The sequence below is a fragment of the Condylura cristata genome, unplaced genomic scaffold, assembly GCF_000260355.1.
Source record: "Condylura cristata isolate star-nosed mole 26May11 unplaced genomic scaffold, ConCri1.0 scaffold00031, whole genome shotgun sequence".
Lineage (NCBI taxonomy): Eukaryota > Metazoa > Chordata > Mammalia > Eulipotyphla > Talpidae > Condylura > Condylura cristata.
In genome coordinates this window covers 16,059,710-16,074,707 of record NW_004567132.1, presented here as the reverse complement: position 1 = coordinate 16,074,707, position 14,998 = coordinate 16,059,710, and the positions used below count along the sequence as shown (strand labels likewise).

Sequence of the window (14,998 nt, the reverse complement as noted above, 5' to 3'; positions counted from 1 at the left end):
GCATAACACATCAGCTGCTCAGAGGCCCCCTGCAGGATGAATCTCCTCCTGCATCCTGCCAAGGAGAAGGGGCAGCTGGGATGCAAGAGATCCTGCAAGTTTCCTCTGGCAGAGAAGAAATGGGGTCAGCTGTGTTTGGGCTTTGCTGGAAATAGCAGAGAAAATGCTGAGTTAAAAATACTTGCACCCTAACTCTTCGATGAGTGTCAGCAGGTTTGTCAGAAACTTTTGAAGGGAAGGCTTAGCTGTCCCCTCTGCACCCCCAGCCTACTTCTGGCCTTAGACTTCTGATCCACACCCTCCCCCTCTGAGGCACCTCCAGGTTGTCCCTTGCCATTAGCAGAGAACAGGGACAAGATCAATGTTAGCTGAAACATTTGTGTGACGCTGGTGCTACTCTGGGTGCTGCAGACCTGTCTCTGAACCGGGTCACTGGTGGCCTCCTGGGCTGTCTCCCCAGTCCAGCTGCACTCCTGCTCCCAGGGTGAAGCGTGCCTTCACTGCTTGTTCCTCTGCACCATGCTCAGCATGGCTGGCACACAAGGCCAGAGGACCTCTGTGTGGGCTGTGCTGGGCTGTATCGCTGCTCATCAGCATCCCTGACTTCTCCCGACTGGATGTTAGCAGCAGCTCTCCAGAATCATGACAGCCAGGCATTGCCAACTGTGCCCTGGTACAAAACTGCCCCACTGTTAAGAATCACTGTTCTGACAGACTTTTGGACCCCCGCTTTCTGCTCTGGGTGGAGTCACAGCTCTTAGCACAGCCTGCAGAGCCTCACTCACCTCTGTTCTTGCTTTCTGTTCCCCCCTTGTTCAGTCTACGCCTCACTCTGGCTTCGTTGTCTCTCAAATATGCCAGGCAGGTGGGCCACTTCGGCGCAGGGCCTTTGAATGGCTGCTCTGTGCCAGAACAGCCTCCACCAGATATGTCGATGACGTATTATTTCTTCAAGTGTTTCCTCCAGTGTCACCTCAGGGAAAAGTACCTCAATGAAAACTACAACACAACTTACTGAAGAGATGCCCTCCTCACCCAGCAGGTGTGCCGTCCTTACGCAGACTGTCTTCCATTGAGTCCGGAACACCTTCCCTCCTGACGTATCGGAGAATTTATATTCTATTTTTATTCCTTATTGTCTATCCTCACTAGCACGTAAGCGCTACAAATGCAGAGATTTGTTTTGGTCTCTTTTGCTCCCTACTGTTTTCTTAGTGCCTAGAATGGTGCCTAGCACAGAACAGGTGCTCAATACATTGTTGCTGAATATAAAAATATAGTATTTACAGTGATTATGGAAGGAAGTGTCCCCTTGTTAGAAAGCAAGCAGTGGAAGATTAAAAGATTAAGTAACTCGCTCCAGATCACAGGATCAGTAAGTGGAAGATCTAAAAGTCCAACCCCTGGTTAGACTCTGGATCTGTCCTCTTAAAAAATTTTTTATTTATTTATTTATGCATGTAAGAGCTGGGCTGTTGGCCAGAGGTGCGGGGTGGGGGGGGGGCTGGGGGGAAGAAGGGTGATGGTGGTGAGAGGCTTTACCAGAGACAGAGTGGGGAGCAGAACAGGTAGACTGACTGAAATACATTGCTGAGGGAGCAGGGTGCGTCCCCTTGCTGGAGAGAGGCTGCATGAGTCGCGCCTACTGTGGCCATGCTGCAGAGCTAGGGAAGTTCTTCCTTCTTTCTTGTTTCTGTAGAATTGGGGGTGGGGCCCTCCCCTGGTGGCAGACACAGCACTGCAAGCTGGTGCAAGTTCGATCCCCCACCCAGGGAAGTCCCCTCAGCAGTGTACTTCTTCGATCTGCCTGTTCTGCTCCCCACTCTGTCTCTGGTGAAGCCTCTCACCGCCACTGCACCTCTGGCCTATACCCCAGTTCTGTATGAATAAACAAATAAATCTTTCCAAAAAAGAATTGGGGTGCCTTCACCCCACCATAGACATGCATATGTGCACAATACCTGGGCATTACCATGGCAACAGCATTAATGGAGAAGAATAATGGGATTGGCCCAACTGATAAATTTGGAAGATTCTTTTTGTTTCATGGAGGCATCCTTTGCTTTACAGAAGGATCCCCTTCAGGCTCCGTTTAATTACCTTCTGGAGGTTGTTTTAAATAGGCTCTGTCTTTGCTGCCTTGGGAGGTTTGGAGAAGCAGCTTGGAAGGAGGCAGAGGGGAGGGGAGCCAGCTAGACTGTGGGAGGGGTCGGGGAAGTTACTCCTCCGGCTGGGGTCTGGCTCTAGAAGGCCAGTCTCCTGTTTCCCCCTTGATGCCTGTTTGGAACCCACCTCAGCTCCCCTTCCGTGGCCGCTACAGTAGGGTTTGAATAGACTGAGATGGCAGCTCAGCGGAAACACCGATCATTTCTGAAGTCAGCGAACTTCTGCATGTAACACCCACCTCTCATCCAGCCTGCTTCCCCTACCTTCTCTGTCCTCATTCCTCAGGCTAAGAAATCAACAAGGTCCACAGTCTCATATCCACACTGGCTGTGGCTGCAGTCCCTAGCAGAGTTCCAAAGGACTGGTGCTGCATATTTTTTAATCTTCAGTCAGAGACACTGAGGAGAAGGACTCAGGTCCAAAGAACAGGTCACACCTGGGATTCTAGTGGTTTAAAGTGGAGCAGCTGCTGAGGGCTGATGAGGTGTTAGAGGCTCTACTCCCAGTCATTGTGGAGGGCTGTCCATTGCATCTCTTAGGCCCTTCCTTCAAATGCCTTCCATCCTAGATGATCTTTGTATGGCTGGCTCCTGAAACTTCAAACTCATAACCACTTCTTCAAGGGCTTATGGATGGTACCTGCTGCCATTTCTGCACCCTGCATGTGACTCATAGGTCTTGCAGATCCCAGGAAAGGGCCCAGACCCAAGGAGTCAGAAAGAGTCTGCTCTTTCTACAAGCTGGATCTGGCTCCCCCAGACAGAAAGGGGCTCTGGTAAGGCTAGCTTCCACCTCCTGTCCCTCTCCTGCCTAATTAATTCTAAAAATAGTGTGAGTCTACAGGATGAGGTAACTTGCATAGGAACACCATGCAAATTAGCACTCAAGCTTGTGCCAAAATCTGTGTCCCTGACTATTGTTGCTGCAGCCCCAAGATAGGGTGAATCGAAGGTAGATCAGGTAGATCAAGGTAGGTCATGACTAGGAATTTTAATTTCTAAACTTCCCGAGGATGGAGCATTACCAGATGCTAGAAGATGAACCTCAAACACTATCTTAACTTCCACTCCTCCCTCTGTTCTCTAAAAAGGCTCCCCTGATATTTTTTTAAGGCATGGATTATTCTAGGGTTATCGGCGTTGCTCTCCTGAAAAAAAAAATCCCAAAATACATCATCTCAAATAAGAGCTTATTTCTCTTCCATGAAACAGTCAAGTTCCTCTGCTCCACGGGACCATTCAGGAACCCAGGCTCCTTCCATCATGTTTCTCCACCATCTCCTTGGACATCATCCTCTGCATGACCCAGGTTGGGCTGCAGCCATATCCTGGCTCTGGCTCACGGGAGAAGGAGCACTGGCCAGGGAAAGGCGCATCTCACCTCCCCCCAGATGCCACTAGAGGACTAACTCACATGGAGAAGTGAGCTGTCAAGGAGGTTGGGGAATGCAAGCCCACCACCTTTCTATTACTCTAGAAGAAAAGGCATGGGCTTTTGGGATGGTTAAAAAACCTGTGCCACAGGGCTCAATAAAGAGTTTAGAAGTTGTGCATCCTATTTTATTTTTCTAGAGGTTAATTTTTCTAACAATTATTTTTGGATAGGTAATGTATAGACAATCTATACAATTCTAAAAATCTATTTAAAAGGTAGAGAATAAAAAGCAAGGCTCCCTTTCCAGGCCCTCAATTGCCTACTTTTCTCTTGAACAACCATTCATTTCTTCTACATCCTGTCAGAAAGAGCTGCATACATTTCTCCTTTTTCTCTAAATGCTAATGATAACTCCAGGGAAATTCACTTGGCATGGTTGTAATAACCAAAGATCAGACAGTCACTAAAGGCAAATATTAAATGATTCTGCTTATGTGAAGTGTCTAGAGTGGTCAAATTTACAGGGACACAAAGTAGGATAGTGGCTGACTGGGGAGTTGGGGTGCCAGGGAAGGATGGTGGGGATGCCTGTACCACCTTGTAAATGTACTTAATGTACAGAAGTGCCATTTAAACATGGTTAAAATGGAACATTTTTATGTTATGTATATTTTACCACAATAAAAAATAAAGATGGGAAGTAGCCTGAAAGTCCACTAGTGAGGTCTAGTTTATATTATATTCATTTGAGATTTCTGTTAGAAAGAATGAGTGCTGTCAGTATTCTCTGCACACTGACCAGGGGAGATCTCGAAATATATTGCATTCCTGCAGTGGCAGGAAACTGTGCAGAGGCCTGTGAGCACTTAGGGACAGTGCTTCCGGTAGTTAAGACTTGAGCTGAAATCTCAGTGTGGTTCAAATACCACTGCTACTTTGGGACTTTGGGCGTCTCACTTAGCCTGCTAGGCCTCAGTCTCCCTATCTGTAAAATGGGCGCTCTATTAGTCCCTGCTTGATAGGGTGGTTGAGATTAAACAGGTTAATATGCCAAAGCCCTTAGAAGAGTATCTGACACATAATCCTTGTTCACAAAAGGTGAGTGAGTTAATGAACGAGGATGAGTGGGTCAGAGATTGTGAGCTGTAGTTCTGGTTATGTCTCTGAGACCTTAGATGTGGCTCCCAGCTTTGGTTTTCTTTCTATTCTATGGAAACAGGTTTCTGAGAGTCCGAATCGAATAGTTAAGGGGAGGGAAGGTGCTCAGCAAAATAGAAAAGTGTGAATTTGTCATGTGCGGCTGCACCACTGTTCTTACCTGTGGCACTAGCCTGCCAGGCCCACTTGCATGGTGTTGTCATTGGGAGCTGGGGACAATGTCTGTGAGCTCTGGGTTCCTGGCATTGCCTGCTGACACCCCTTTGAGTTTCCGCCTTTCTGATCAGCCAGACTGACTCTGGTCATTGCTCCCTAGGTGGAGCTCGAGGAGACAGCCCATGAACTGGGGGACACTGATGTGGTCGTGGGTTACAAGTGTGGTGCTACTTAGAAGAACTTTGGCCTAAGGGGAGGCAGAAGTCCAGGAGCCCTTGCTGCAGGGCTGCAAAGGGGAGCCCTGGGCCCTCAGGGTGATGTCAGCCACGCCTTTCCTTCTCTGGTGCTGTAGGCAGTCGCCCTGTTTCCTGTTTCTTCTTTTTTCATTTCTTCCTTGTTTTGCAGAGGCACATCCTGCAGTAACTCGTTGGGAAAAGGTAATTGTGTCTATAGACAGGCATCGGGAGTGCACCCGCACCCGGGGCCTTGTTGCTGGTCTCTCCTTCATCAGCTCTTCATGCTTAGAGATGTGCTGCATCTACCATGTGTGTCAGGTCCCCAACCTTCCCTGTGGGGCTTTTCAACTTGCTGATTCTGTTCTAGTCCTTTCTTTAGGGTTTGGGAGGCAAGGGTGCTGCATGCATGTGTGCTCTGCCACGCCTGGCTAGACGTCAGTTGAGTCTTAGCTATTCTTCTATTTTAGATAATACTATTCCTCCACTCATCACTGAGCACCTGCTGTGTGCCTGGCCATGTGGGAGGTGCCAAGGGACAGTGCTGAAAGGCAAGCCTCTGCCTCTGCACCGGAAGTGGAAGGAACACAGAAGCAGAAGATTCTGGCGCGGGGTGGCCAGTTGGGGTGTCAGGATCTATGTGCAGAGTTTGGCGCTAGGACATTGCTAGAACTTGGGGGGGGGTGAGTTTCAGGGAGGTTACTTTCTGAGCAGCAGAGAACTGGTCTTTAATTGTTTTTTAAAAACCTCTTTGCTATTATGTTTTTCTGTACCTTCTTTGACCACTGTGATTCTGCATTTGGTTTTTCTCTCTCCAGTGCCCTTGGATCTCTAATTACCATTTAAAAAAAATCTTTCACCTCTAATATTCCGGGTCTGGAAGGGCAGATCATAAAATGTTTGAAATGTATATAAAATAAGTCCTAATGATTATATACTTATAGCAAGTGAAAGTTTGACTCTGCTGAGAGTAAGATCCATAAGTTTCATATACCAATTTCAGAACTGCTGTTTCTCTCCCCGGGATCTTCTGCAGTGTCACTCAGTCCCGATGACAACACCTTAGTAACTGAATCATAACGGAACTATTCCGCTATAAAACCTGAAAACTTCAGCTGCCTGCAAACCTTCCCTCTCACTGTGTTCTGTTCTTGCTCCATCCCAAATACCAGCCTTTGGTTTGCCCACAGTGTAAAGTTTTATTTACCATGCGTCTCGATTCTGAAAGGACTGTTTTGTTACATATCTTCAATGGGATGATTTTAGTTGATGGGGCCTTCGCATTATGTCATGGCTTTCTTAGTAGAGCATAACAGGGTGTCTTAAGATCAATGATGTCTTCAGTTCAATGAAGCACAATATTTGTATCATTTGAAGGAACCTACAAGTTGTTACTGTTTCTCCAGTCTGTCCCCAACCTGTGCTAGGGAGACTCAAGCCACTCGTTTAAAAGCATCTTTCTTGTCCCTACAACTTTCTCCTCACAACACTAGGAGTAAGAGTATCTAAGGCAGTGACCCCTCATAAGGCACTTACTCTGTAACCAGCCTGCTCCAGGCACTTTTCACCTACCCTCTTCGGCAACGTTAGTGGCGCAGTTATTGTCCCTACTTCACAGACGACACTGAGGCTTAAGAGGTAGAAGAGGCAAAAGCAGGCATCCAGGCAGTCTCTCTGGCTCTGAAAAAAGTCACGCTATACTGCCTCTAGTGCTTCTGGGAGACAACGCAAGTGACTCCATTTCAGTCAGTTCTTCCTGGGCTATGCCATTGTGTCGACTGGGGACTTTAGCAAAGTGCTGGGAGACTCTTCAAGTGCAGCCAGAGTAGAGACCCTGGTTTAAATGATCTATATGACATCCCCTAATGCTGCTGTTCTGGGACCCCAGGGCAGCTGCCAGACCAGGGGGACAATGACAGCTTGACTTTTGCCCTTTGGCACTATACCCATTGGCTAGAAACTGCTCCTTGAAACTGTCTCCTTGAGACATTAAACTGATAGGTGTTTTTCACTTTTGTTCTTTCTTCCTTCCTTCCAGCTCTGGAGTGCACAGAAGATCAAGCAGGTAACCCCACTTTGGACTTTCCTCTGTTCCTTCTGTGGTCTCCTGGACCTGTGCCCCCCACCCCCAGACCCAGGGATCCAGCTAAGCCCAGCCTCTCCCCACCTCTTTGCCCCTGGCCTCCTCCCTGTTCTTTCTCACCAGCACCGTGGCCTGTTGCTGAAGGTGGAAGCTCGTCCAACTGGCCTTTCCCTCACCTGCTGAGCTCCTTCCCTGTGACCTCCTTTCTCCAAGTCTGGTTACCTGCTCTTGGTCTGCTCTGTCAGCCCCGGGAGATGAAGGGCCTGCAGGAGAGACAGTTTGGCTCTTTCCTGCCTTCAGTTGTGTGAATCAGTTAGGAGAAATGTAGCTTGTCACGCACTCTGTTTTGTTTTCTCTGGCCCTGACTGGTGGGAAACAACTGACCAGCCAGAGGCAAGATTAGGCTCTAGGTCTCCCTGGAAGCGGCTGGGGTACTCTCCTGTCCTGCGTCACTCCCTCCTTACCCTTCCCCACCTCCTCCCTTACCCCACTGTCACCCTGTGCTTTGTTCTGGCCCTTGCCAGGCTATTCTACACCCGGACACCAATGAGAAGATCTTCATGCCCTTCAGAATGTCAGGTGAGCCCCTGGGATCCTTTCAGGTGTGCCAGCAAAGCCTCTTACTGCAGTCGGGCTCCAGAGCACCCCACTGTGCTGCCTGGGGAGGGGAGGAGCCTCTGACACCATGGCCACATCTGCACCTCGTGCTCACCTCGTGCAACCGCCTACAACTCTGGCCATGACTCGGAACCATGGAGCTGTACAAAATGTGTCAGCTGCCTCTTTGCCTGAGCAGTTGGGGGTGCAGAGGAGGTCTTCACAGGTGAATTGGTGCCTGTCCCCAGATTATATACTGCGCAGCAGCCTTGGGTGCCTCCTGCTACCAGCAAGCCCTGGCTCCACTCTGACCTGAGTGTTCTGCATTCTCCCCTTCCAAGTCCTGCTTCCTGCTCACCCTCTCAACCAGTTAACTCCCAGCTCACTCCCTGCTCTCTGATCCTGCTGTTAATTGAGCTGCCCTTCACAATATGCACACGGTGTTTGCTGCTGTGTGCACAGGAAGGCTCGATTCCCCTTCTCTGAAGACCAGTGAGCAGAGTGGGGGACATAAGATCCTGGTCCCCAGGAGTCCCGCTCAGTCACTAGAGGGCAGGTTCATCTGGGCTTAACAGCTTAGAGGCTCCTGGAGTGATGTGTCCTGCCTACCGTTCTGAAGGCATCCCTCCTGAGTTACAGGGTGAGGTGCCTTGCGAAGGCCGCAGGTGGATGTAGGAAGTGTCTGTGCCAGTGGGCGTTCTCCTCTAGTGGGTTAGTCAGGGTTCCCACACCCAAAGAGCCAGACCTCATGGGGGCCAGGGAATAAACAGCTGTGTGACATCATGATGCAAACTGGGGCAACCAGTGCCCAGGAGCCTCTGGTTTTGTTGAGAGGAGCAGCCAAGCCTCTAACTAAGCGTCTTGCAGCCATGACTGTGGATGCTCCCAGGCCCTGTAAGGCCAAAGCGAGCTCTCACTCTGAGCCTGGCTTCTCTTAATACCCTTCATCTTTTTGAGTCAAGCATTCCTCTGAGGCCCTGATCAGACTTCGGGCCCTGCCCCAGAGGGCTGCAGGGTTCACGTGATGTAGAGGTACGTACCCCACATTCAGGACTTGCATGTGCTTCAGCTGTAGCTCTAGTAACTGGTTCTCTGCTGTCTGGCCACCAGCTGACTGGCTGCCATAAGTTAGAATTTGGGGCAGAGGCTGCCCGCTGACAGCAGGGGAGCCTTGTGCAGTGTCGGGGCCATGAACAGAGGCACCTCCAGCCTGGCTGAGCTTCACTCTGGGCCTGCTGCTGTGCTGAGGACGTCTAGTCAGCATTGTAGAGATTCAAAGAGCTCTGGTACCTAAACGACACGTTTCAGGTGAATAGGGAATTTCCTTTCCAGAAATAGTCTCAATGCCAGGGAGGTAAGGGATTGTGCTGGAAAGACACAGCTGAGGGAAGGAGGACATTCCAGGCCTTCAGAGACGTGCAAAATTGTGTAGTGGATGTAGGCAGTGGCTGCTGCCTCACAGGGGAAATTGTTGGAGGAATGCCATACCAGCAGTGGGCAGTCCTGGCTTCAGGCCCTTTTGAGTGTGAGAACTGTGTGGTCAAAGGGCAACAGAAAGGGAACTTGGGAGACTCAGGGGAACACTGTGGCCTAGGGATGGCTGAGCTCAGAAAAGGCTGGGGACTGGAGGCGGCCTCTGTCTGAGCTGAGCACCTTCAGCTGGGCCATTGACAAGCCCAGATGTCACCTCTGGTATTTAAGTCGAGAGCTGGGCAGAGGAGGTGGGGTGAAAGTACAAGACCTGATTGTGTTTTTCCCCTCTCACAGGTTACATTCCTTTTGGGACACCAATTGTAAGTATTGCCTTCAAGAGATTTTCTTTTTTTGTTCTTATGTATTTGCCTGAGATACTGATTGAAGATAAATTCCTGGAGGAAAACTTTTGGGTAAAATAGAATATATTTCTTTTTTAATTCTCATATATTTATTTTTTAATTCTCTTGATGTGTATTGCCAACTTCTTTCCATAAAAAAATGCCAGTGTACATCTTATACAAAGGCTCAAAATACCATTATTCCTGCACTCTTTCCCATCAAATGTTGTCATTAGGACTTGCTGGCTACAGGGATGTTCCCCCCAAAGCTTAGGAAGTCAGAAAGCAAGGATACCTTCTGAAAACTAAAGTTTAAAGTGAACTCCTAAAGGATACCTTATTCTTTCTGTTCCATTTTGGAATCCAGATCAAATTTACTTAAATTTTTTCAATACTAGAGTAAAATAAATGTACAGAAAGTTGGAGTTATAAATGCTTAGCTAGATAAATCACAAAGTGAGTAGTCCATATAGACTTCACTTACATAAAGATTTAGTGCATTATCAAGCTCTCGTATGTTCCCCTCCCAGTTACTCCTCCTCCTACACAACCACTTTTCTGATTTCCTTTGCTATGTTCTATTTTTGTCTGGTATTGAACTTTAGATCAATAGAATCATTACTGTGCCCCTCCCTTTTTCCTTTGGTATGACTTCTTTCATTCAGAATTGTTTGTGAGTCATTCATAGTGTTTTATATATAGCATTTGTTTTTCCCTTTTTGTTGGTTTATAATATTCCATCATGGTAACTAAATAATATAAACATTCCTTTATCCATCTTTCTGTGGGTAAACATTTGGGCTGTATCTTATTTGGAACTCACAATGACCAGTGCTGCTTTGAACATGACTGTACAAGTCCTTTAGAGAGCATGTGTAATTAGAGGGACCCTTACTTTTGGATCAAACCTAGGAGGCTAAGACTTCCTGGTGGTGCAGGGGTTTAAGTCTCAATGCTCTCAAGCTATTGTGGACCACTGCGGCCTGAGTTCCATCCCTGGTAGGGAGTTGACGCACATGTGGCTCAGCAGACTTCTCCTGTTTCACCCTGCCTGCTGTTCTCTTCATCAGTGTATCTCAGTAGATCTACCTGTTCTGTTCCCTACTCTGTCTCTGGTGAATCCTCTCACTCTCCATACCCCTGGCCTATTCCCCAGTTCTTGTATGCATAGGTAAATAAAAATGAAGCTTTAAAAAAGAAAAATAAAACAAACAAGAAAATCTAGGACACTAAAAAGATAATAACTAAATGCAGTGTATGGTCCTAGAATCAGGAATGGCATTCCAGTGTAAGTATAGAATGATACTATAGTCTTACACACTTAAACATATGCTTGCTATATAAGTCAGCAATATTACCTTTAGATATTTACCTGAGAGAAATGACTACAAATGTCCACACAAAGATTTGTATGCAATTATGTACAGTAGCTTTTCATATAAGCTTAAAACTGGAAACAGACAAAAATGACCAGCAGATGTTAAAACTACTTTGTGAAAAAGCATGTTTGAAACAGTATAGTTACCAAGTCTCAAGTTTTCATACACACACACACACACACACACACACTCGTATGTGCATGGGTGTATATACCCATATATGTATACATACACACACACATATATTTATCACATTCCTTTTTTTGTTTATTAGCTGACACCTTCCTCTAAATAAATTTTACCTTCTGCCTCCCCCCTTTGATATTTAAAAAAACTGTCCATATTGTCTTGTGTACTTTTCATTTAAATTATAATAATTTATTTCTGTCATTTTTCATTTACATCTCTATATCTATATCTCTATATCTATACACATATACATATAGAGAGGGAGCCTAGTAAGATGAAATAGAGAATTTGAATAGACTTATGAGTAGAAATAAATTCAATCAATTGTTTAAAATGAATGTACCCAAAAAATCAACAAATAAGCCAAAAATTACCGTTAGGCTCTCATGATCTGTCAGGTGACTGTACTTATGGGGTGAGAAAACTTAATCTTTGTAAAACTGAAGAAGAATAAAAAGAGGGGATGTTCTCCCTTTCATTCATTTGAGATCAATACCAAAGAAGTAAATATAAGGAAGAAAAAGAATAGGCCAATATCACTTAGGAAGTTACACAAAATAGTCAAAATAAAGTAATAGTAAATTGAGTCCATTAATGCATCAAAATATATAATAATCAAGTTATTTTTACCAAAAAAGTAATGTTAGAGAATATTTTAATATAGTTTATCACATTAAAAAATTGAGGGAGAAGTGTGATCATCCCAGTAAATATCAAAAGAATCAGTTGTTAAAATAAAACATAAATCCTGGCCCTCCTTGGTGGCGCAGTGGGTTAAAGCACAGCACTAAAAAGCTAAAGCCACTTCAGCATGAGTTCGACCTTTGCCCTGGAGATGACTCACATGGCGCTGCAGACCTCTTCTGACCAGCCTGCTGCTCCCCTAAATAGTGTATATTGTCAGTTGGCCTGTTCTGCTCCCCGATCTCTCTGGTGAGTCCTCTCACTACCCCTGAGCCTCTCGCCTGTATCCCAGTTCTGTATGCATAAATAAATAAATCTTAAAAAAAAATCCATTTATAATTAAAAAGAGAGAATGGAAAAAAAAAGAGAGAGTCAAGAGTAGATCTAGAAGGGAACATCATTAACTTGATAGTCTATCAAAAAATGAAATAAAGTCCAACCCATAGCAATCACTATTCTTTTTTTTAAAAGATTTATTTATTTTTTTCATACAGAACTGGGGTACAGGCCAGAGATGTGGAGGGTGAGAAGATTCACAAGGGACAGAGTAGGGAGCAGAACAGGCAGATCAACGAAGTACACTGCTGAGGGGAGCAGCGGGCGGGTCAAGAGAGGTCTGCGCCATGTAGATCACCTCTTGGGCAGGCGGGGATCGAACTCACGAAGGAAGTGGCTTAAGCTTCTTAGTGCAGAGCATTAACCTGCTGTGCCACCTGGGAGGGCCAGCAATCACTATTCTTAAAGATGAAACATAAAATTAAACTCTTAATATCTGGGTAGAGTAAGAATGCGAGATAGCACTGCTTTTAGCCAACTATTTTTCTGGGAGAATGGCAATTAAAGTAAAATTAAAACCTCGTATTAAGATGGGAAAGGAAAAAATCGAGATCATTTGTGAGAACAGGCAAACTTATTGGGACGACTGTTTTTAAAGGTTTCTGATGGGACGCAAGTCACAAGAAATTGTTGTATGTCTGTAAACCTATAATGAAGATCTTGCACATGATTTTTAAAAAAAAAATAATATAATTGTTTATTTTTACATCATTTTGTGCATTTTTTCATCTCAGTTGTAATCCCCATGGGCTTCCCATCACCAAATCACCCGTGTGCCATCACCATAGTCCAGTGCATTTCCTTCCCCCCAATGTTTTTGATCCCATTCCCCACTCTACCCCCATAAAATGTCTCGGCTATGTAGCTGTTTATTATTATTATTATTTTCTCCCCTGGTCTGTTATACTCCTGCTGTGAGTGAAACCATCTGGTATTTTCCCTTTTCTTTCTGGCTTATCTCACTAAGCATGATCTTTTCCAGCTCCATCCATGTTGCTGCAAAAGGCATGTGTTTATTTTTTTTGGTTGCTGAGTAATATTCCATTGTGTATAGCACATGATTTTTTTTTTTTAAGATAGCACTTATAATAGCACTTAAAACTATATAAATTCAAGGAAAAAACTGCAAGAACTTTGTGGAAAAAATTCTAAAAGTTTCTTGAAAGACATTGGAAATCTAAGTAAATGGAGAGAGATGTCATCTTGATGGGAATACTCATTATTCTTAAGATATTTTAAATATCTTAAAGATATTGATTTTTCCCAATTAAAATTTATATCTGAATCTCAGCATAATTAGGTGGCTTATTTGTTGCTTTGTTTTAAAGTTTACTTATTGTTTCCTTTCCCTGATTTTTCATTGTTCCTTTCAGTTTTTCAAATATTTTGAAGGGAACCATCCTAATTCTCTCTACCATTTATCAGTAATATTTAACACAGAAGTCCCATTCTACTTACCTTATTAATAGCAATAATAACATAACAAATATGACCTTCTCAATCCTATTATCCCCACAGAAAAATACTTTTAGCAGGTCATTTTACTCTCTTCCATTTTATACACATTATACACACACCTATCACAATTCAAAAATCTGGAATCTCATCAGATTTTTGCTTAATAAATACCTGTATTGCACTTTACAATTATTTATGTGTGTGTGTGTTATGTTTGGCTAGACTATTTTTTTTTTTAAAGATTTATTTATTTACTTATGTGGGAGAACCCGGGTGGGTGTAGGCCACAGGTGAGAGGGTCAGAAGACTCACTAGATAGAACGGGAACTACTGCAATACACTGCTGAGGGAGCCAGGCCTACCAGCCAACATGTGAATTAGCTTCCTGGCCAGGCATTGAATTCAGGCCATAGCAGTGATAGTGCTGAAACTTACCCTCTAGGCCACCAGGGAGGCCCCTGCTTAGAATATTTCGTTGGCTAATACTTAAGAGTATGGGAACAATATACTCTCTGAGGCCTTGCAATCTGGAAATGTCTTTTTTTCTACTCAAGTACATGTACTTGAAGAGTACACAAGTATTCTTCTTTTGTAGGTAACTCCCTTGAAATTTGGCATTTTTTCTTTTATCTTTACAATTCAGGAATGTCCTCAGGATAAAAGAACTTCATATATTTCATAAAATTATACATGAACGTGTTCTTTGGAATTCAATTCAAAGTGCCACCAAGATTTGTTTTTAAAGGATGTTTTAAAAGTTATATAAGTATTATATGAATATGTTCTCTCAGCACAGAATTAAAATGATTACACAAAAGTACCTCTGACAAATCTCAACCCCAAGTCTCCCGAAAGTAACCTCTAAGTTTGATGTGAACTTTCTGGCTTTTTTCTAGGCATACATAAGAGTCATCATTTCAATACTTTTTTGTTTGCTTTTTTTCCATTAAAATATACACTTATCTGCAGTTAGCTTATGAAACTTAGCAGTTTGCCTACATAAAGATAATTTCTCATTTATTTGTTTTTCTGATGAGTAGTATGCACTCCTTCAGTGGCTTTAAGTATCTATTTATTTGTTATTAAAACATCAGTGTTATAGAAGAAAATTCATGTAAAGCTTTTCTTTGCACAAGTGTAAGGATTTCTTGAGGTGTCCCATTCTAGAATGTGAATTTACTAAAAGGCTATGCATATTTAAGTTTTTGATTGCTATTGCCAAACTTCTCTTTAAAAAGGCTGCATTTCAGGCCTCCCTGGTGGCGCAGCGGGTTAAAGCACAGCACTGAGAATCTAAAGCCGCTTCCGCAAGAGTTCGATTCCCGCCTGCCCTGGAGGTGACCACATGTTGTGGCAGACCTCTCCTGACCC

The 14,998-nt window shown here is 44.5% G+C and overlaps 1 protein-coding gene across 2 annotated transcripts in view; it reads left to right on the top strand.

The window, feature by feature from the left end:
• The window catches only part of SFXN5 (sideroflexin 5), a 103,279-nt gene that overhangs the window by 26,475 nt on the left and 61,806 nt on the right, over window positions 1-14,998 (top strand). For both annotated transcript variants that reach the window (XM_004691521.2, XM_012731561.1), the window contains exons 4-6: window positions 7,126-7,152; window positions 7,695-7,749; window positions 9,535-9,560. In XM_004691521.2, coding sequence (XP_004691578.1) covers window positions 7,126-7,152; window positions 7,695-7,749; window positions 9,535-9,560 — 108 coding nt within the window. The remainder of the gene's footprint in view (window positions 1-7,125; window positions 7,153-7,694; window positions 7,750-9,534; window positions 9,561-14,998) is intronic.